This window comes from Nuphar pumila, chromosome 11 (genome assembly GCF_984573655.1).
Source record: "Nuphar pumila chromosome 11, dmNupPumi1.hap1.1, whole genome shotgun sequence".
Taxonomy (NCBI): Eukaryota; Viridiplantae; Streptophyta; class Magnoliopsida; order Nymphaeales; family Nymphaeaceae; genus Nuphar; species Nuphar pumila.
Genome location: NC_143259.1, coordinates 98444112 through 98467250, shown reverse-complemented (window position 1 = coordinate 98467250; position 23139 = coordinate 98444112). Strand labels below are relative to the sequence as shown.

At 36.8% G+C, this 23139-nt stretch overlaps 1 protein-coding gene across 1 annotated transcript in view; it reads right to left on the bottom strand.

Moving 5' to 3' along the window:
• Positions 1–417: 417 nt before the first annotated feature.
• The window catches only part of LOC149822579 (DEAD-box ATP-dependent RNA helicase 53, mitochondrial-like), a 69523-nt gene continuing 46801 nt past the window's right edge, over positions 418–23139 (bottom strand). The window contains exons 6-7 of the mRNA XM_089981146.1: positions 1419–1580; positions 418–1125 (exon numbers count right to left, since the gene is read on the bottom strand). Of these exons, the coding sequence (XP_089837272.1) occupies positions 601–1125; positions 1419–1580 (687 nt within the window). The 3' untranslated portion in view covers positions 418–600. The remainder of the gene's footprint in view (positions 1126–1418; positions 1581–23139) is intronic.

The following is a 23139-nucleotide window of genomic DNA, read 5'->3' as shown; positions in this document are numbered from 1 at the left end:
CTAACACTGGGTCTCCCCGCTGTTGTTTTAATCATTTTTTTTAATTACAAATAAGGTGTGCACCTCACCACCGAGGCGTACGAGGTGCACACCTCATGGCGTGTCGCACATGGTTGCGCCTCAAGGCAAAAAGTTCCTTGTCTTGAGGCGAGCAGTGCTCTTTGCGCCTTGAGACGTGCTTTTCACAACATTGGTTCTTGCCTTGAATCTTGTGAAAGTCGGTCACAAGATTGAGATTGTGACCAACAATCACAGCTCCTACTTTCCCAGCTGTGATTATTCACCCCACCTGTGACCAAAGCAAACAAGCTCTAAGAGAAGAAGAATTCACAGCCTGGGTAAATCAAAATCCCAATCAACTTGACAATTGGAGTAAAGTTGCAGAACCTTATCAAGCTGAACTCCAATAAGAACAAATTAAGACAGTTGAATATGCTTAAATTACAAATACAAACACAAAACAAAATCCATAAGTTTAGTACAAGTCATTTCCTAGGACTTTCTTGTCATGTAAAAAGAAAATAGAAAGGGAAAAAGGATTTTCATTGTTATTTCTGTACACAATTATAAAAGTATTAAAGCATAATTTACCTTGAGATGTCAAAATGAATCCATTCCAGAACTGTGATCACCATCACCACCGAAACCACCAAATCGACTTGAACCAGACTCACCAAAACGACTTGATCCAGATTCACTGAAGCCACCTGAGCGGCTGGAACTAGAACTCCCAAAACGACCACCAAACTGGCTTGAGCCAGAGTCACCAAAATTGCCAGATTGACTGGACCTACCAAAACCACCAGAACGGCTTGAGCTTGAATCACCAAATCCTCCATATCGACCAGAGCCAGATCCACCAAAGGAACCAGAACGACCTAAACCAGCATCACCATATCCACCAAAGCGACCAGATGAACCACCAAATCTGTCAGAACGGCCAAACCCAGAACCACCATAGCTCCCTGAATGACCAAACCCTGAATTGTCATAACTACCAGAACGACCAAAGCCTGAACCACCTAGACGACCACCTCCTGAACCTCCAAAAGATGATCCATAGCGGCTGCCACCAAAGTCACCAAACATATCTTGACTCCTACCCTCCACAGCAATTCTAGGAAGCTGAATCAAAGGAAAAAGGAACTCAACAGTTAATCAGTTGTCCTGTTCTCCTACATGCACCATCATCAGAAACCCAAAGACAAACAGCTAATAAAGAGAAGCAAAAAACACCAAGGTGTAACAATGCATCATGTCTATAAGTCACTTGAATCAAACAAGCAACAATGAATAGATTCCCTATGCAGAAAATGAGAGCATGAAACAAACGCATATTGTCCCAGAAAACACTTATTTGAAGTAAAATTTACAAAAAGACATAAATATGAGACTAGTGATGCAAACATATTGCGTACCTCATTAAATTTGCCTCCTACATCTCTCTCAATAAGCCGAACAGCTCTAGTCTGCTGATCCGAATAGATTAGAATGGCACTTCCTTTCTTACCAGCACGCCCTGTGCGGCCCGATCTATGAACAAAGAGCTCAGAGGTGCTTGGTAGCTCATAATGTATCACCTGGTGAACAGTAAAGTCCCAAATTACAACAAAAAACACGTGGCTGCACAGGTAGCACCTCGTTAATTCAAAATGCCTTAAATACAAGATAAATATCAAAAGTGAAAAAGCATACATATGAAGACCAGACTTGAAATGGCACTGAACCATAAAATATCAACCTTTGGACCATGTACAAGACAAATAATAAACGTACAAAACCAAGTGCATGAAGAGCAGTAAATTGATGAACATAAAGATGGAAACAAAAAGATGAGAACAAACATTCCAATGTATGACTGGTGTATCTCTGTGCCCATCTGTATTATTTACATTAAATCTGCCAGTACCACTATGTAACATGGACTCTTCTAACAGGGCACCACACACGCACCCATGTGGGTGTTAAAATATGTGTGTGTATATATACTTATATATATATATATATATATATATATATATATATATATTATGTTTTACAATAGTTAATGCCTTATAGGAGCATTTTGGTCTTTTCACGTGTAATAATAACTGTTTATTAGAAACAGTTATTTTCTTTTTATTAATTTTAGTTTTCTTTTTTTGTAATTATCTTGGCCATTGACGGCTCTATGGTCTTTTGACTATAGAGTCGTTGGAGCTCCCCAACGGTCATAAATATGACCGTTGAGAGCTCCCAACGACTCTATGTGGGAGCTCCCAATGGCCTCCCTCCTTGTAAATGTATATGAATAAGGGTGATGTCTCCTTCTATTATTCAATGCTTGGAGCTCAAGCATATACTCAATAAAGATATTTTTTAACTCTTTTGTGTTGCCATTATTGGCTTTTGTATTTTTTTAACTCTTTTGTGTTGCCATTATTGGCTTTTGTATTGTCCCATTGTGGACATGTGCTTGTGCATGTTGTAATTGTGTTCTTGTAAGCCCTTAGAGGCCTTTTGTTTATCGGTTTCACATATTTCATTACATGGTTTCAGATCCATGGTGCTCTTGGTCTTGTGGAAAGGGACCATCAAGTGTTCGTGATTGTGGAAAAGCTTCTTCAAGTATTCATGTGCTCGTGGTGGCTCAAGTGAACGTGTTTCTACACGATCTTCTATTACTCTCTTTTTCTCTTCTACTATTCAAAAATAGAACATGAGCAAAAGATCGATCTCTCATTCAAGCCAAATGGCTCCAACTACATGGTGTGAGCATCCGCAATGGCAAATAATCTCAAAGGAAAGACCTTGGGGATATGTGATGGTCAGTATCCTAGAGCCTCAACTCAAGCTCACCAAACGAAAAGAAGACCAAGAAAAAGCCTTAGAAGGAGATGCTCGCATCAAATCTATTCAAAATCATCAATCTAAGGTAGAAGATTGAGAAAGTAACCATGCAAAGATTCTTGTATGGTTTATGAATAATGTTAAGTTAAAGATATGTGCCAACATTGCAAAATTTCGAAAAGTCAATGAGGCTTGATTCTTTTTTAAAGATATATATATCCAAAAGGACTCTGCAAGACAATTCTTCTTGCAAAAAATATGAACCATCAAACAAGGGGACACGAGTGTCCACGACTATTTTAGCACTCTAGCTCCACTATAAGATGAGTTAATACTTCTTGAACCAAAATGGGTTGCTAGTGAAGATATGGAGCTAAGAAGAGAACATATGGAAAAATAACATTTTTTTTAATTTTTACATGGGCTTCATCCCGAATTCGAGCAAGTTAGATCTTTTCTTCTCCATATATCTAAGCCTCTTCCTTTGAAAGATGCGGTTGCCGAGATATGCCAAGTATCTTTTTCCTTTCGGGAAAAAAATTTATAATGAAAAAAAGATTTAATTTGCAAATATTGTATTTTTGGAAAGATGAAATCAATTATATTTCCTAATAGAACATTTGTCTCTAAAAGACCTTTCGAATTAGTATATTCGGATGTGTGAGGACCTTCTCCGATCATATCATAAAGAGGTTATTAATATTATGTTGCATTCATTGATGATTTCACTAGATATGTGTGGATCTACTTTCTAAATTTAAAATATAATGTATTCTCTTTTTTTTTTTAATTTCATATGATTGTTAAAAACCAATTTCAAAGCAATATTTTCATCTTTAGATCAGACTTAGGTGGTGAATACTTATCCAATGGATTTCAAAATTATTTAAAACAGAATGAGATTTGTCACCAAAAATCTTGTCCTAGAACTCCTCAACAAAATGGGCTAGTCGAAAGAAAATATAAGCATATTTTGGAGACCACCAGGACCCTAGTTATCTCTAAAGACATTCCAAAAAGTTTTTGGGTCGAGGTCATTCTAACATCAACTGAATGCCCTCTTTATCTTTATAAAATGTTTCTCCATATAAAAAACTATTTGAAAAAACACCTGATTTTAAGCGTTTGCAATTTTTTTGTTGTAAGTATTTTGTTCTCTTACATAAAAAAGATAAATTGTCTCTTAAAGCCATTGAATATGCCTTCATGGGTTATGGTGAAAATAAAAAAGGCTTCAGATGTTGACTTTAATAATAACAAGCTTTATGTTTCTAAGGATTTAACCTTTTAGAAAATAAAAAAGGACTTGAAAAAACTAGGAAGAAAGAGGAAGTAGATTATACATTTTTATTTGATATCTTACCACAAAAAGAATTAACCTCTTGTGATGTTTCTTTGAATAATAACGAAGAAATTTTAGATGATAACAATGGACATTCTAATGATGAGAATGTCGAATCACTATTAAGTAATGATGATATTGTTGATAGACCCATACAAGTTTATATCCGACGTGAGCAAAGTAACCCTCCAAGTGCTTTAGAAAAATATTCATATAATTCCTCTAATAAAAGAAACCTCACTTAGAAGATCCAATCGTATCTCTATCCTACCAAGTAAGTTTGTATCTTAAGATACTTTAACACCGAACTATAGAGCATGCTTAATAGTTTTACACTCCTATCATGAACCATCATATTATAATGAAGCCAAAAACCTTCCACAATGGGTTAAAGCTATGAATATAGAACTAGATGCCCGAAAAAAGGCTAAGACTTGAAAAGTAGCTCCATTACCAACAACAACAACAACAACAACTACGCCTTCATCCCAAAACAATTGGGGTCGGCGATATGAACCAAAAAAGAAAACATTCTGGGTCTTCCACATGAATCCTTCTCCTCCAATCATTTCTATCCAATGCCATGTCCTCGGTGAGGTTCAAAGCATTCATATCCTTTCCTATCATCTCCATCCATGTCTTCCTAGGCCTACCCCGACCTCTTTTAACTAATATATTTTCTCATTTCTCCATCCTTCTAACTGGAGCATCATTAGGCCTTCGCAGAATATGTCCAAACCACCGTAAACGATTCTCTCTCATCTTATTTTCAATGGATGCAACGCCTACCTTCTTACGTATCTCCTCGTTCTGAATCTTATCTTTTATTGTATTTTCACACATCCATCTAAGCATACGCATCTCAGCTACACTCATTTTTTTAATATGATGTCTCTTGGCAGCCCAACATTCTGTACCATATAGTAAAGCGGGCCTAATAGTCGTCTTATAAAACTTTCCCTTCAACCGCAATGGCATTCTACGATCGCACAACACTCCAGTTGCACTTTTCATTTCATCCACCCAACCTTTATCCTATGATTTACATCTTCATCAATTTCTCCATACTTTTGAATGATAAATCCCAAATATTTGAAACAATCATCCACAGGTATTTCTTGCTCACCAAGCTTCACTACACTCTCATCACTACTTCGTTGCTTACTAAACCGACATTCCATATATTCTGTCTTACTCTTACTCAACTTACAACGTCTTGCTTCCAATGTCTGTCTCCATAATTCTAACTTAGCATTAACCCCAGCTCTAGACTCATCAATCAAAACAATATCATCAGCAAACAACATACACCACGGCACATTTTCTTGAATTGAGCTCGTAAGCTCATCCATCACTATAGCAAATAGGAAAGGGCTTAAAGCAGATCCTTGATGTAACCCAACCGTTATAGGAAAATTGGTTGTCACCCCTCCACAAGTGCGGACATTGGTTACTACTCCGTACATATCTTTAATTATATTAATGTACTTGAAAAGTAGCTCCATTACCCTTAGGAAAAAATATAGATGGATTTTTAAGGTTAAAACCAATAGTGATAGGACCTTAGAAAGGTATAAAACTAGGTTAATGGCCAAAGGATATTCCTAAGAATATGAAATTGACTATGACGAAACTTTTGCACCAGTGTCAGGACTCTCATAGTTGTTGCATCTATTCAAAAATGGTTCATATATCAACTTGAAGTTAAAAACACTTTTCTCAATGGTGAATTAAATGAAGAGGTTTATATGGATCCTCCGTCAGGATTTAGTATTGAAAAAGGGAAAACTCTTATACTTAAAAAGGCCTTGTATGGTCTTAAACTGAAACATAGTATAATAGATTTAGTAGTGTTATGTCTCATTTGGGTTTCATTCTTGATATACCAACACTATCTTTTTATTAAAAGTACAGGTTCTAAGGTTGTTATACTTCTACTTTATGTAGATGAGAAGTGATAAACAAGGGTTATTGATATTAAAAATGTTTAAAAAAATATTTGATATATCTGACTTGGGTTTTCTGAGATATTTTTTAGGCATTAAAGATGCTTACTCTCCAAGAGGGTATATTATTTCTCAAATGAAGCTTGTTGTTGATATTTGTACGAAGACTGTCATTTCAGATGATAAGAAAGTTGAAACCCCTGAGGTGATCAATGTTAAATTAAGACTTGAAGATAGGATCCTTCTCGAAGATCATATTATATATATATATATATGCACACATATACACGTATATGTATATATACATTACAGATATATATCCAACAGTGTGGTGTTATTTTCTATTGATGAGGAATAGCAATTGTAGATTGTTAATTTGATTTATTGCATGAATTTATGCATGATGAATTGATGATATGATAATTGTTTTTATTTCATTAGTGTTAACTTAAAATTGTTAAAAATTATATATATACCCTCCCCGCACCCCTGCACCCAAGTTTTTTTTAAAGTTCCGCATCGCCGCACCCGCATCCGCACCTATGTGACATAGGTGTACCGTTATTGGCTATTTTCAGCTAAGGTTTTTCTTAAAAGATTTTCAAAAATGTGTCTTTTCTTAGAAAGAAAGAAAAAAATTCTTGGGAGTTTTGAAAATTTTTTAAAAAGGTGATAACAAATTCTCAAAAGCAAGAGGATGAGTGTAGATGAAGAGAATAGAGGGATACAGTTCGGCTTAGGAAAGAGAGAGGGAAGAATAGTTAGTGATGAGGGAGAAGTAGTTAGAGTGGAGGGAAGGGAATCTTTAACACTTATAAAAATATTCTAAGTGGAAGAGCCAATATCCAGCTAGGAAATACCCTAACTAGAGCCCAAATTCTCACTAGTAGATTAGAGAGGCCAAGGAACTCAAGAGAGTTCTAATTCACTGTTAAAAGATGATACATCGAGCTAATAAGCCTCTATTTATAGGCTCTATGGGCTATACAAGATGTCGATCTTGCACAAGGATGTAAGTTTGCATACCCATCCTTAGTACAAAGTCCCAAATCAAGTGACAAAAGTATATTCAATTCAAGAACATAAACTGGACCTAAGGGAGCCTAAGGTAGCCTTGTATTAACTAGTTGAGACCCCAATGGCCTCTCCATTGCTGGAATTTGCCCCCAAACTCATAGTTGTCGTGGCATGAGCATGGGATAGCATAGGTCCTTGATTGTGAAAAAATGCTATTAACTAGTTGAATTTCTGATATCAGACTATCCTTAGGTAAGGAAAATGGAGAGGAAGAGGTGGGAGAGTGATGATGAAGGGTGGAAATCCCACACACTAGGGTGACTAACTAGTGTATGCGCCAATCTCTAGCTAGTTACCTAACTAGGGCAAATCCTATCTCTAGGAACTAGAGAGAGGCCAAAGAGACTCGAGAGTCTTATTGGATTCAATAATGGATGATACAAATGAGAAGGCATGGGAGTATTTATAGGCCCCATGGATCACCTAAAATGACAATGATGCCCTTCCCCAGTTGGCTAATGTCTCCCATGTGCATATGACCCAATCCCAATACAACACCAGTTAACCCCCAATAAGCCTAGATGAGCCAAGCTAGCATAGTACACTCCTTCACAAGAGTCGTCCTCCATGGAGTAGGTCACATACAATCCACCATGCTTCCAATAGCCTTGTACTCAAGGCTAGTATAGTAGGAGGAGGAGGTGGTGTTGGGCTGATCCTTATCTTCACTTTCTTTTGGTCCACTTTGGCATCCTTGACTCTTGTATGACTTCAGATCCTTCCAATGAGATGAGAGTTTCCCCCTTTACAATATTTCCTCCAACTACAAGGAATTGCCTCAACACAAATACATGAGTTTATCTTTATTAGATCATTTCTATTTATGTATTTACATGTAAGGTACTCCCATGCCTCACTTCCAAGGTGAGGAGTCAGAGCAAGGTAGACAGACTAGGAAGCAGAAGTGGGAAACGACACGGGAAGCGGAAGCGAGAAGCGATGCATTTTAAAATGTATAGGAAGCGAGAAGCAATGAATTAAAAAACAAAAAAAAAAATATAAGAATTGAATGGGAATCAAAATGAAACACAAATAAAAACTAAGATAAAAGTGACTAATATTAAATTTCATGATTTTTTAGTGTAAGAATTCAATTTGTAACAAAATCTAAAAATGATGACTGCCAATTTAGAGAAAGCACATGGAAGTGAGAGAGAAGAGTGAGAAAAAACACATAAAAAATATGAAAAGTTGAGTAAAAGAACATATAAGAAGAATAGATGAAGCGTGTGGAAAGCATAGGAGAAGCGTGGGGGAATCGAGGTTCTCATCAAGTTTCGAAAGTGAGGAGTATCGCGCTTCCAAAGTGAGTTTCTGAGAAGCGAGCTTCCCACCTATATAAGAAGCTTCTGGTATCTGAGTGAGAGTACACATCTTCCTTCTCCTATGGTGAAAATGCCTAGAATGCATGAGAGAAGACCCTCTTCTCTTCTCTTTGTACTTGATTTTGAGTGTTACCCTCCCACTTCTTAATTGCCTTGGATGAAACTTGAGAGCCATCAACCTTAGCTCTCTTTGGATTGGAGATTCTTGCTCATTAAGATCTTGCTTTGTCACCCTTGGAGATGCTTGAACCTCTACTTGATTGCCAATTGGGAACTTCCTTGACATCTTGTTAAAGTTCACAAAGATAACCTCTAGATCTTGGAGCCACTGGACCCCAGAATTCTATGGAGTTTTCGCTCCTTTACCGAACATACCACATTTGCTTCCTTCATGGGGATCACATAGAGGTCTAGCTTAAATTTTTTACCCTAATGTCTAAACATCCTTGCAAATCCCCTTAGATTGAAGGTTGTCCCTATTGCCTACCATCACCACAAATTGGGCTTGAGGTTGCACCATTTTCATCTCTTGAGAAAGGCTCTTGGCAAGTTCATGCATGTCTTAAGATGACAGTTCTTTCGTTGGTGCATTCATGGAGTTATTTAGTAATTTTTCTTGAATATCTCTCTTTCCTCTTCTTGAGAAATAAAGTCGAAAAGCTCAAGTTCTTTTGTTACACTTACTTTCAAATCTACTACTTGCCTTTCCAATTGCTCACATCTTGCACGCAATCTAGCTATCCCTTTCCTTAATTCTTCTATCATTGTATACAAATCACCTTGAGAGCTTTGGACCTTTGCCATTTTACAATCAATCTCAATATGCAAGAAATTTTCTGCTGCTGCAAACAACAGATTTTCTGTTGTAATAAGCTGACCAATTTGAAGCCTTCTTGAAGTGAAGCTTTAATTTTTTTTCTTATCATTTTCCCCAAGGTCTTGGATAGGTTCTGGGATTTTTTAGTGATTTTGAGAAGGGTCTAAGTTGATGAAATTAGGTATACTACACAGTTCAATTCTGTGACAGAATGTTACTCCAATTACAGAAAACAAAGTTTAGGAAAATAGCTATGGAACAAGGTTTGAGAGGTTTGAAACTAGACAGCTATGCAAGTTCAAGGATTTTCTTGTTTTGAGACAGTTCAAGAACAGAGTAGGCTTAGGACAGGGTTTAGTAACTCCAATGGTTCAGCAGGCAATTTCAATAATTAAAAAATCTTACAGCAACTAGACCTCTTCCGCATTCCTCATTCCAAATTTTGGGATTTTACCACAAATTTTTCCCTCTGAACTTGAATTTTGAATTCAGATCAACTTATGCTACACAGAACACAAACAGAAACTGAATCTGAATATGCGCTGACTTTGGTCACACTTCTAGAGCTATTTACAACTCCAAATTGAGCGACATAAAAATATTCTAAATTCAAGTTCAATATTTAAAGAACCTGTCCTCCAACCACACAAGATACACAACCATTTACCAGCAGCTGATCTTTTGGATGTATTTTTCTGTAATTTTCTGTTGCAAACAGGACTACTAAAACATTTACTGATCACTTTCTCGCCAGAATTTTGGTGTCATCACACTACCAGATGTGAAGCATGATAGATCTTTGAAATGAAAGATCAATCTGACCTCGTAAAGGCAAGAGAGCACTCTGGTTTACTTGGATCAATCAATAGAACAATAATTCACCAAAAAATAACAAGATATTGCTGGAATTTCAATTCAACACTTCAATTCAATAACTCAACACAATTTCTCCAATCTAAACTCTAATTTTGATCTGAGAGATGAATTTTCATATCTGATCAGGAATCTAGAGGCTGATCACATGATCCAAAGCAATTTTAGAGAAATTGGTGGCCGATCTATAGAGATCTACTCAAATTCACACCAATCTCAATTGAATTTGGCCTATGTCACAGGGACTCTCCAACTAGGTGCCACACCCGCACCCACACCCGCACCAGCACCCAATGCGGTCAACCTGACCCTGGGTACAGTCAACACACCCAGGGTCATTTATGTCCAACTCTTGGACTTTATATATATAGAATTTTTTATATTTTTGCCTCACCCCCGCAGCCCCGCACCCAAGTTTTTTGAAAGTGCCGCACCCCCGCACCCGCACCCGCACCCATGTGACTGTTAGAAAATAACATATATATGTATATACTTGAATATATATATATATATATATATATATATTTATATATATATACATACTTTTCGTAATACAAGAGTATGTATATGTATATATATATATGTATATAACTATATATTTAAAGTATATACTTATATTCTTGTAATACTTTTTTATTTATTTATTTTTGTAATTTTATTTCTTTTTTATTTTTTTGTCTTTTTGTCAAACAGTCATAATTGACTAGAGCTGTTGGGCTGTCAAAACAGCCAACAACTTTTTTGTCAGGTTCTGTCAAACAGTCAAAATGTTGACTGTTTGAATAGAGCTGTTGGGCTACTCCCAACGGCTCTAATTAGAGCTGTTGGGAGTAGCCCAACAGCTATTTTAATAGCTCCTCTCATGTAACCTCTCTATAAATAAGGGCATGCTGCCCATTGTAATTTTAATACAAAGGTAGAGGGTTTTACCTCTTACATATTCAGATTCTAAGTGCATTTATGCACTATTCTTATGTTTGTGTTGTGGAGCATTTTGTATGCTATTTTGGTTTACCATATTGGGTGAATGTATGTTTTGTCAAGTTGTTTGTAGACTTGATTGTGTGTAAGACTCTTTACATGGTATCAGAGTTTGGTGTATGATCAACCGTGCATTGGTGAGCTGCCTCGTAAAGCATGCATTCTCTCTTTCGTGATTGGTGGTTCCTTTTTTTCTTTGGATTCATCATGGGTGAATTTTTTCCGCACAATACAAGCAACTCCAACTTCATTCCGCCATTCAAACTTTAAGGAAGCAACTATAACATTTGGGCAGGACACTTGGAGACATTCATCAAGGGTCAAGGTTTGTGGGGATTTGTAAGAGGTACTATTCTTGAACCCACTCCCAAAATTACATTAGGTGAAAATGACGTTGAGACTAGTCTTGAAGAAAAAAATAAAGCCATGGAAGAATACTACAAAAAATTAGATGAATGGGAAATGAAAAATGCCAAAATTCTTTCATGGATGCTTAGTGGAGTTGAGACAAAAATTGTCTCAAACCTTGTGTTACAAAAAGGCAAATGAAGCATGGGAATATCTTAGAGGTATGTTTACCGAAAAGGATATGGCTCACAAGTATTATCTCCAAGAAAAAGTTAGAAACATTAAACAAGGAGATAAGAATATAAGAGATTATTTTATGAAGTTATCTTCCATTTGGACCCAACTTGCCCAATTTGAACCCAAATGGGAAGGAAAGTGTACAGAAATGCGGAGAGTTCAAGTTGAAGAAGAGAGACTTTTCGCTTTTCTCTATGGTTTGAGACCCGAGTTTGAACAAACAAGGGCCTCCTTGCTATCATCTTCATCACCTCCTCCTATTCATGAGATTCTCACTAAACTTAGTGGAGAAGAGACTAGGCTAAACATGAGTAAAAATGTTAGTGTGCTTGCTACTTCTAGCAATGGTCAAGAAGAGTATTGCGCACTTGCCGCATCAAAACCAGGACACTATATCAAGCCATATAAACCTCCTCATTTTAATAAGAATCGAGGAGAATCAAAAATCATTTGCCATAATTGTAATGAGCCCGGTCATATTAGGCCTCAATGTCCTAGATACAAATATAGGCCTCAAGAAAAGCGTGTTGCGGCTGCACCATCAAAACAAGATGAAGATACTTTGAATCTCAAAGACCTCACCAAATCATTATCTCAACTGACGGAGGCATTGCAACCACTGCTTAAAGGATCTACCTCAGGAGCGGCCATTGCAACCTCTTCTACTCCTGGTATGTGCTCTTGGCTTCTTGATTCAGGAGCTTCTTTTCATATGACCCCACATAGATCTATACTATCTGAATGTCAACCTAATTCAAATGCATCATTTGTTTCCACTGCCGATGGTACTGCCTTGGAAATAGAGGGTGTTGGAATTTTTAAAAATGATTTGTCAAAACATAACTTTTATATTCCGAAAATAAGACTTATACCAAAACTTCATCTTAATCTACTTTCTGTTTCTCAAATCTTGGATCATGGATGTGATGTCATTTTCTCATCAAGTAAATGTTGGGTGCAGGATCGCCAGTCCAGGAAATTGATTGGGGAAGGTTCTAGGCAAGGAGATCTCTATTATATGGATTTTCTTTGTATTCCAAAGGAATCATTTTGCAACACTGCCCAAACAAAAGACATACGGACTTGGCATCATAGACTTGGGCATCCAAATATAAGAAAATTAAATTTTGTAACTATTACCAAGAATCTTTGTAAAGATAATTTTGAATGCAAAGAATGTTTACTTGGTAAAATGACAGTCTTGCCTTATGGTCAAAGAACTTTTTACTCCTCAATGCCTTTTGAATTAGTTCATTCGGATGTATGGGGTCCTGCTCCTGTAGCCTCTAAAGGTGGATTCTCCTACTATGTTGTGTTTATTGATGACTTCACTAGATATTGTTGGATTTACTTTCTTAAGTATAAATCAGATGTATTTGCAACCTTCAAAACATTTCATAACATGATTAAAAATCAATTTGAAAGTAAACTCAAAATTCTCAAAACTGACTCTGGAGGAGAATACTTGTCAAATGAGTTTAAACAATTTTTAGAAAATGAAGGAATTTTACATCAAAGATCATGTCCTAGAACCCCGCAACAAAATGGAATTTCAGAAAGGAAACACAGACATATTATGGAAACTACAAGAACTCTTCTTATTGCTAAAAATGTTCCAAAAAATCTTTGGGCTGAAGCTGCATTAACCTCAGTATATCCTATAAATAGGATGCCTTCCAAAACTTTATCTAATGAAATTCCTTATGAAAAATTATTCAAATATCAACCTGTCTATCAAAGACTGAGAATCTTTGGTTGCCAATGTTATGTTTTGAATGATAAAGGAGATAAACTATCTTCTAAAGCTATTTCTTGTGCGTTCATTGGTTATTCAGAAACACAAAAAGGATTTAAATGTTATGATACCAAGAATGATAAACTTCTCATTTCAAGGATTGTTAATTTTGTTGAAAATGAAAGTGGATTTGAAGAAAACATGTCGGAAGACATAAACTTTGATTATTCTTTCTTGTTCAAACTATTGTCTAATGATGAAAATATTTATGTAGAACCTCTTATTGAAAATAGAACAACAGTTGAACCAATAGTATACACTAGAAGAAATCGAAATGCATTCAATGAAGGTGTAAATCAAAGTAATCATGAAGCATCAGAAATTCCTTCAGAACAAACCAATATTCGTAGATCAGAACGAACCTCAAGAATCCCAAATAAATTTGTGTCTTATGATTCATTCTCTCCTAAACATAGAGCATGTCTTATAGCTATCCACTCATATTTTTAACCCTCATGTTACAATGAAGCAAAAAATTTACCTGAATGGATAAAAGCTATGCACATAGAATTAGAAGCTCTTAAAGATGCTAATACTTGGGAAATTCTGGATTTACCTATAGGAAAGAAGACAATAGGTTGTAGATGGGTTTTTAAAGTATAAACCAAAAGTGATGGATCCTTGGAAATGCATAAAGCCAGGCTAGTTGCCAAAGGATATTCTCAAGAATACGAAGTAGATTACGAAGAAACTTTTGCTCCTGTTGCCAGGATGACCACTGTTCGAATGCTTGTAGCTATTTCAGCTATTAAAAATTGGAATATATTTCAAATGGATGTTAAAAATGCATTTTTAAATGGGAATCTCAATGAGGAAGTATATATGGATATTCCACCTGGATTAATAATTCCTTTAGGTAAAGTGCTTAAATTAAAAAAGGCATTATATGGCCTCAAACAAGCACCTAAAGCTTGGTTTGATACTTTTAACAATGTTATTACAAAGTATGGTTTTAAACCATGCTATACTGATACAGCTTTGTTTATCAAGAACTCTTCTGCTGGTATTATAATTTTATTTTTATATGTTGATGATATGTTAATTACAGGTAGTGACAAGGAGGGAATCAAGAAAGTAAAACAGTTTTTGAAAAATTCTTTTGAAATGACAAATCTTGAGTTTCTAACATACTTTCTTGGTATAGAAGTTTCATACTCTAACCGAGGATACATATTGTCACAAACAAAGTTTGCTTCAAATATTATTGACAGGTCAGGACTTGCAGATGATAAAGTTGTTGATACTCTAGAGATTGTCGGAATGAAAATGTGAGCCGATGATGGAGTTCCTTTGGACAATCCAACTCCCTTCAGGCAGCTAGTGGGATCTCTTATGTATTTAAGTATTACAAGACCAGACATAGCCCATGCTGTACATATAGCCAGTCAATTTCAACATACTCCAACATCAGCTCATATGAGCGCAGTCATGAGAATTATTAAATACATCAGAGGCACTATAAATAAGGGAGTCTTTCTGTCCTCTTCTTCCTCCTTAGATCTTATTGCATATTCTGATGCTGAATGGGGAGGGGATCCAAATAACAGGCGCTCAACAACTGATTTTTGTATATTTCTAGGTGAATCTTTGATTTCATGGAGGTGCAAGAAACAACAAAAGGTGTCATTATCATCTACAGAAGTTGAATATAGAGCAATGACAACTACTACTATGGAAGTCGTGTGGCTCAAACAACTGATTTCAGATATAGGGATTCACCTTCAGAATCCTACAAGATTGTGTTGTGATAATAAGAGTTCGATATACATTGCTCGAAATCATACGTTTCATGAAAGAACTAAGCATATAGAGATGGATTGCCATTTTGTTCGTGAAGAATATTTGAAGAAGACTATTGATCTTCCCTATGTGACATCAGAATATCAACTTGCTGACTTCTTCACCAAGGCACTATACTCACCAAGATTCAACTTTTTACTTGACAAACTTTCGATGATTTCACCATAAGTTTGAGGGAGACTGTTAGAAAATAACATATATATGTATATACTTGAATATATATATACAACAACAACAACAACTACGCCTTCATCCCAAAACAATTGGGGTCGGCGATATGAACCAACAAAGAAAATCATTATGGGTCTTCCACATGAATCCTTCTCCTCCATTCATTTTTATCCAATGCCATGTCCTCGGTGAGGTTCAAAGCATTCATATCCTTTCTTATCACCTCCATCCATGTCTTCCTAGGCCTACCCCGACCTCTTTTAACTAATATATTTTCCCATTTCTCCATGCTTCTAACTGGAGCATCATTAGGCCTTCGTCGAATATGTCCAAACCACCGTAAACGATTCTCTCTCATCTTATTTTCAATGGGTGCAACGCCTACCTTCTTACGTATCTCCTCGTTCTGAATCTTATCTTTTATTGTATTTCCACACATCCATCTCAGCATACGCATTTCAGCTACTCATTTTTTGATATATATATATATATATATATATATATATATATATATATATATATATATATATATATATATATATATATATTTATATATATATATTTATATATATATATACTTTTCGTAATACAAGAGTATGTATATGTATATATATATGTATATAACTATATATTTAAAGTATATACTTATATTCTTGTAATACTTTTTTATTTATTTATTTTTGTAATTTTATTTCTTTCTTATTTTTTTGTTTTTTTGTCAAACAGTCATAATTGACTAGAGCTGTTGGGCTGTCAAAACAGCCAACAGCCTTTTTGTCAGGTTCTGTCAAACAGTCAAAATGTTGACTCTTTGAATAGAGCTGTTGGGCTACTCCCAACGGCTCTAATTAGAGCTGTTGGGAGTAGCCTAACAGCTATCCCAACAGCTATTTTAATAGCTCCTCTCATGTAACCTCTATAAATAAGGGCATGCTGCCCATTGTAATTTTAATACAAAGGTAGAGGGTTTTACCTCTTACATATTCAGATTCAAGTGCATTTATGCACTATTCTTATGTTTGTGTTGTGGAGCATTTTGTATGCTATTTTGGTTTACCATATTGGGTGAATGTATGTTTTGTCAAGTTGTTTGTAGACTTATTGTGTGTAAGACTCTTTACAGTGACATAGAATTTGGCTGATCTACTCCCAAATTCAATCAATTCACACCACTACACTTCAGATCTACTTTAAATCAACTCCAATCTCCTGTGATTCACACGAATTTCACTCGATCTAACAAAATATAGCACAATCCATAAGAAGTCAATGGCGAAAATGAAAGATTCTCACCAATTTCACTTTAATTTCATGCCAATCTTGAAAAATTAGATTATTAGTTGTCAAAAGTGCTAGTGAGGGCTTAGGCTGAAGACCCTTAAAAGAACCAATTTAGCCTAGGCAGAACAAAAAAAAATAAGAAAAGCATAAAAATAGTTAAATTTAGTAACAAACTATTGAGACTGGGTTGTTTTATCCATGTTTATTTATTTTGTATTTATTTTGTTTGTTTACGGGTTTGGATCTGGACCCGAAATCTATGTATTAATCCTAACTCCTTTGTATTCTTTATATCGGGTCTGGCACTGATGTAATCTTGTGTAATATCCAGACCCAATCCAGTTCACAGCATGAGGGATTGTACCATCTGTTGCAGCTGCCTCTCTCTCTCTCTCACAATCTTCTCCTTCTGCATCAACGGAACGCTGGTGGACGAATTTTGACATGGTATCAGAGCGGGCTCAATTCTGATCACCGCCCGAAGTGCACGAAACTAGTTCTAGAAGGTGTGTCTTGCGAGATCCAACGCTTCAACAGGTCACTGTGATTCTTTCCTATCTCTCAACGTCAATTCTTCTCCATTCCTCTTTCTGTTTTTTACCTGTCTTCTCTGTCTTGATCTCTTATTTCAAATCAAGCCTTTTGGGTTCTTGTTTAAAACCTAATTTTTGTTGCTTTCAAAATAATCAATCTCCCCTCCTTGATCTATAAAATAATCAATATTCTTCTATATCTCTGATTTCAATTCTTCTCCCAGATTTTTATTTCTTGAAGTCATTCTTCTCCTCCAGATCTGAACGTCAATTCTTTATAACACCCGAGTACATGTGAAACAAACAGATTGAAATCTATCCATGTTGCATCAGATCTAACATTAACGTCAGATCTGTTTTCATTATCAGATGAGCACACGTGAAACAGATTGAAATCTGTCCACGCTGCATCAGATCTAGCATTAACGTCAGATCTGTTTTCATTATCAGATCTGAGTCTTCTGTTTTGCCCTTTGCCTGATCTGAATTTTTTACCCTATTCTTGACGTTACTTCTATTCTTGGAGGCCTGATCACTCTTGACGTCAGCAGCAAATCTGATTCGGTTTTAATTAAATCACATTGCTGCCCTTTTTGGCCTTTCTAGAATACTAGGCAGCATCAGCATAGTTGGGAATATTTGATTATCTGCATCTAGCTTGTCCTCATTTAAAAAAAAAAGAGGGAGACGAGTTTGGATTGCCAAAATTTCTGATACTGCTGCACCGATTGTTTCCTAGTATTGTTGCACTTGTCATTTTTTTTATTGATCTTCCTTCATATTCTTTCGTCATGGATTCTCCTTCTCTACCGTCAAGTTTTCTTGGTAAACTCATCTGTGAAAAACTAAACAATTTGAATTACTTGACCTGGAAGAGGCAAATTTTGCCTTTTATCAAGGGCTTGGATCTCTCTAGACACCTCGACGGGACAGTTCATGCACCGCCAAAGTTTGTGATGCAGGAAGAGCGAGATGATAAAGGAGAGGTTTCCAACAAATTGATTCGCAATCCAAAATTTGGGACATAGAGGAGAAAAGATCAAGCAGTTGTTGCTTACATCACCTCTACCCTTTCTCAAGAGGTATTAGTGGGCATTCCTAACGAATGCTCGGCTATGGAGTTATGGCAGAGGTTGATGCAGACTTATTCACAGATTTCAGAGGCCAGAATCCTACATTTAAAAAGAGAATTCTAGCTCTTGAAGAAAGAAAACTCGTCAGTTACAGAGTACATGAACAAAGTCAAGACCATCACCGATCAACTGGCCACGGTGGGTTGTAAAATTCCTGACAAAGAAAAGGTTCAACAGGCACTGAATGGTCTTCGATCCAATTATCACATGTTGGTCACCTCCCTCCTATGCCTCCCTTTATTGTCATGTTTTGAAGATCTTCGCGCGAAGTTATTACAGTATGAAGTTACCATTAAAGGAGAGAAGATGGCCCTGAACTCCAGCAACCATGATATATTGGTTACAGGGATGACGTCAGAAAGAGAACGTGGAGGCTTTCGAGGTAGACGTGGACAGGGAAGGAACAATCAAGGAGGCCATAGATTGTTGCCCACGCCCAACATGTCACCCAACTCCTTCCCAAGGAACCAGAGCTCCAAGAATATACCGACATGTTTTAAATGCAATAAAGGAGGGCACATCAAAGCTAATAGCTAGTACAACTCACAGAACAAAGCAAAATTTAATGGTGCAGGATCCTCTCACAGAGGAAGAATAGGAGAAGTCTCGAAGGATGATGAAAAGGATAATGTGAAGAATCTTTTGATATCTGCTCTTTCAGGGTTAAGCTTCAAGCAGAATGAGCAAGGAACTTGGTACATTGATTCTGGGGTTGCAGCACATGTGACAAGTGATGTCGGTAAGATTTTGAAACCTATTCCTTATCGTGGAAATTTTCATATTAAAACTGGAGATGGTACCCTTCACTTTATGGAAATGTTAACCTTCCACTCCCTAATTCTTCTTTAAATTTATCAAATGTCTATCATTCTCCCAGTATTGTCAAAAATATTGTTTTTATCTCTAAACTTGTTGACGATACTAATTCTTCTATCGAATTTACTCCTTATGTATGTGTCAAGGATCTTCTTACAAAAAAAATGCTCGTTGAAGGAGAACGACAGAAAAATATGTATGTTCTCAAGGAATCTTCTTCTTTTGTTCGTGGTGCTTCATCAAATTTGTCGGTCATTCAGCCAGTCCAGCTAGTGTCGTCCAAAGATTGTTTTAGCTTATCTCAATGAAATAAGCCAGAGATTTGGCATCGTCGTTTGGGTCATTGTAATGGTTCATTTATTGAGAAACTTGTGTCGAGTGGACTTGTTCCACAATCTAGTTTAAGTGTTGAGTCTGATACTTCACTTTGTTCCAATTGTCAACTATGTAAGAGTCATGTTCTTTTAATTCAATAAATCAGAGAGCTTTTGTGCCATTTGAAATTGTCTATTCTGATGTCTGGGGACCTGCCCCACAATCTTCTTTATCTGATAGCCGCTATTACGTTATTTTTATTGATAGTTATTCCAGATATACTTGGATTTATTTTATGAAACATAAATCTGAGGTGTTCAAGCTCTTTCGCTCATTTTACGCTTTAGTCTGTAATCAATTCTCGTCTAAAATTCAACATTTCCAATGTGATGGGGGGCGAGTATTTATCAAAAGAATTTACTAAATTTCTCCAAGATAATGGAATAAGTTAACATATATCTTGCCCACATACACCACAACAAAATGGTGAACCAAAAAGAAAACATCGACACATTATGGAAAGTGCCTTGAGTATGTTGCATGACACTCACATTCCCATGAGTTTGTGGACAGAAGCCTTCCACTCTACTATGTATATCATAAATCGTCTACCCATGAGATTGCTAGAGAACCAATCCCCTTATTTCGCACTTTTCGGGATTCAACCTGATTATAATGAATTACGAGTGTTTGGTTGCATATGTTATGTTCATATTGATAGCTCTCAACGTGACAAGTTTTAGAACAAGGCATGCAAGTGCAAGTTTGTTGGATATGCTGACCAATACAAAGGGTATTGATGCTATGACCCCACCATTCATCGCATCAGAGTCTCACGAAATGTTGTGTTTGATGAAACCATTGTTGAGGACTCATGGAGTATAGATGGGCACAACAGAAATGTTGAGTGGTATCAGCCATGGCTTCCTACCGAGTTACTTAACCAGATGGAGACACATGATGCTCCCTCATGCCACACATCACCCATTGAACAGAGTAAGACCGATGCAGAGCCTCAGATGGAAGGGCTAAGAAATACGCAGGCTCCTATCATGCCCACTTCAGATGCCGCAAAATTTCAAGGAGTCGTCTATGTACGACGAAACAAGAATAATGCTAAGCAAATCGATGTGCAACCTAGGAAGACTGAAAGAATCTGTCACCCTATTGAGAGATGGGTATGCTATAACAACTTCTCCACGGACCTACAATTATTCGTTTCTTAGATTGAAAAACAAGATGAACCCATCAATTTCTCGCAAGGATACATGTCAGTCAAGTGGGTTGAGGGTATGAATGAAGAGATGGGAGCTTTGCATGAATGTGGAACTTGGGAGATTGTTCCTAGACCCTCAGACAAAAATGTTGTAGGTTCTAAATGGGTCTATAAGATCAAGTATAAACTTGATGGATCCATTGAACGCTACAAGGCGAGACTTGTAGCCAAAAGCTTTACTCAAAAATATGGGCAAGACTATGATGAGACGTTTAGCCCTGTGGTCAAAATGAGAACCATTCGATTAATTTTATCTTTGTCGGTTCAGTATGGATGGACTCTCAGTCAGCTTGATGTCAAAATTGCATTTTTGCATGGCAGTCTGAAAGAAGAAGTGTATATGGAGCAACCCCCTAGTTATGCAGAATACAGTCCCAACATCCATGTCTGTAAATTACGAAGAGTCATCTATGGGCTAAAGCAAGCCCCTTGTTCTTGGTTTGATAGCTTCTCTGTTAAAGTTCAACGACATGGGTTCATTCAATCTCACCTCGATCACTCTCTATTTATCTTTTGAGATCGTCAGGTCATTATTTTACTTCTCATATATGTGGATGATATTATCATTACTGGGAATTCTGATGAACATATAGATGCTACAAAAGATCTCCTAAGTCGAAAGTTTAAGATGAAAGATTTGAGGGTTCTACGTTATTTCTTGGGGGTTGAGGTGGACCGACGGGATAGATCTCTTTCATTAACTCAACACAAATATACCTTAGATTTATTGGATAAGGCAGGTATGAAGGATTACAAACCACTATCCACTCCCAGTGTATTGAATCATAAGCTCGGTGCTCAGGATGAAAATGCATATGGAGATCCCAGGCAATATCGTAGCCTTGTGGGTATGCTTCAATATCTCACTTTCACTAGACCAGACATTTTGTATGCAGTGAATAAAGTCTCGCAATTCATGCATGATCCGTGCACAGAGCATACGAATGTTGTCAAGAGAATCCTTCGATACTTAAAGGGAACTCTTGGGGATGGCTTAGTCTATCATCAATCTAAGACTAAAGGGGAGCAACATCAACTAGTTGTATATGTATATGTTGATTGGGTTGAAGATCCAGATGACAGAAGGTCAGTTTCTGCGTATTGTGTTTTTATTGATGGGAACTTAATAACATGGAGTAGCAAGAAACAATGTGCAGTTGCACGATCTAGTACTGAGGTCGAGTATCGGTATATGCAGCAGCTATAGCAGAGGATACATGGTTGAGGCATCTTTTGATGAAAATAGGAAAAACTATTCTACCCACTACTCTTTTATGTGATAATCAGAGTGCCCTTCAGATTACTTTCAACCCCATTCATCACAGTCGTACAAAACATATAGAGATTGATCAGCACTTTATTCGGCAAAATGTAGAAGACAGAGAAGTTGAACCAGCCTACATTCTAACGGTTGATCAGGTGGCGGATTTGTTCACTAAAGGTCTTACCAACATACGATTTTGGTTCTTGAAGAGCAAGTTGTCCATGGTGCACGACCATGCACAACTTGAGAAAGGGTATTCAGACTGGGTTGTTTTTGTAATGAGATATACGGAAAAACAAAGGGTGCGATAAGCACTTACAACATCCACCAATGGACAAACAAAAGGGATAACACCCAAATCCACAAAGAGACAACACAACATAAAAATATAAATGTCTCTTATTGAAAAAAGAGAGAGCTCTCAAGAGTGAAAAATATAAGAGGGGTTCACCCCTATATATACACAAAAAAGGAGAGTAGGGATGGCCTTATGGCCTTAAAAGAAGAGCCACATAGGGGGCTCCCCATGGAGTCGTTGGGAGCCCCCAACAGTCACAAATGTGACCATTGGGGGCCCCATTGATTCCATGGTGGGGCCCCTTATGTGAGTAAAAAACAAAAAATAAAAAAAGGGAAAAAATAAAGTGCAAAAATAAATACAAAAGAAAAGGGAAAATAACATGTACCCCTATCAGGTACTTGTGAAATGACTAAAATGCCCCTATTGGGTATATTGGGTATTTTAGATAATATATATATATATATATACTATGTCACATGGGTGCGGGTGCGGGTGCGGGTGCGGGGATTCGGCACTTCCAAAAAACCCGGGTGCGGGGGTGCGGCAGGGGCAAAAATGTCAATATATATATAGGGGGTCGGGGTTCCCCTCGATTTTTTTTTTAAAAAAGCAGCTGTCTGCTGCTTTTTTTTTAAAAAAATAGAGCAGCTGTCAGCTGCTGCTGTCAGCAGCTGTCTGT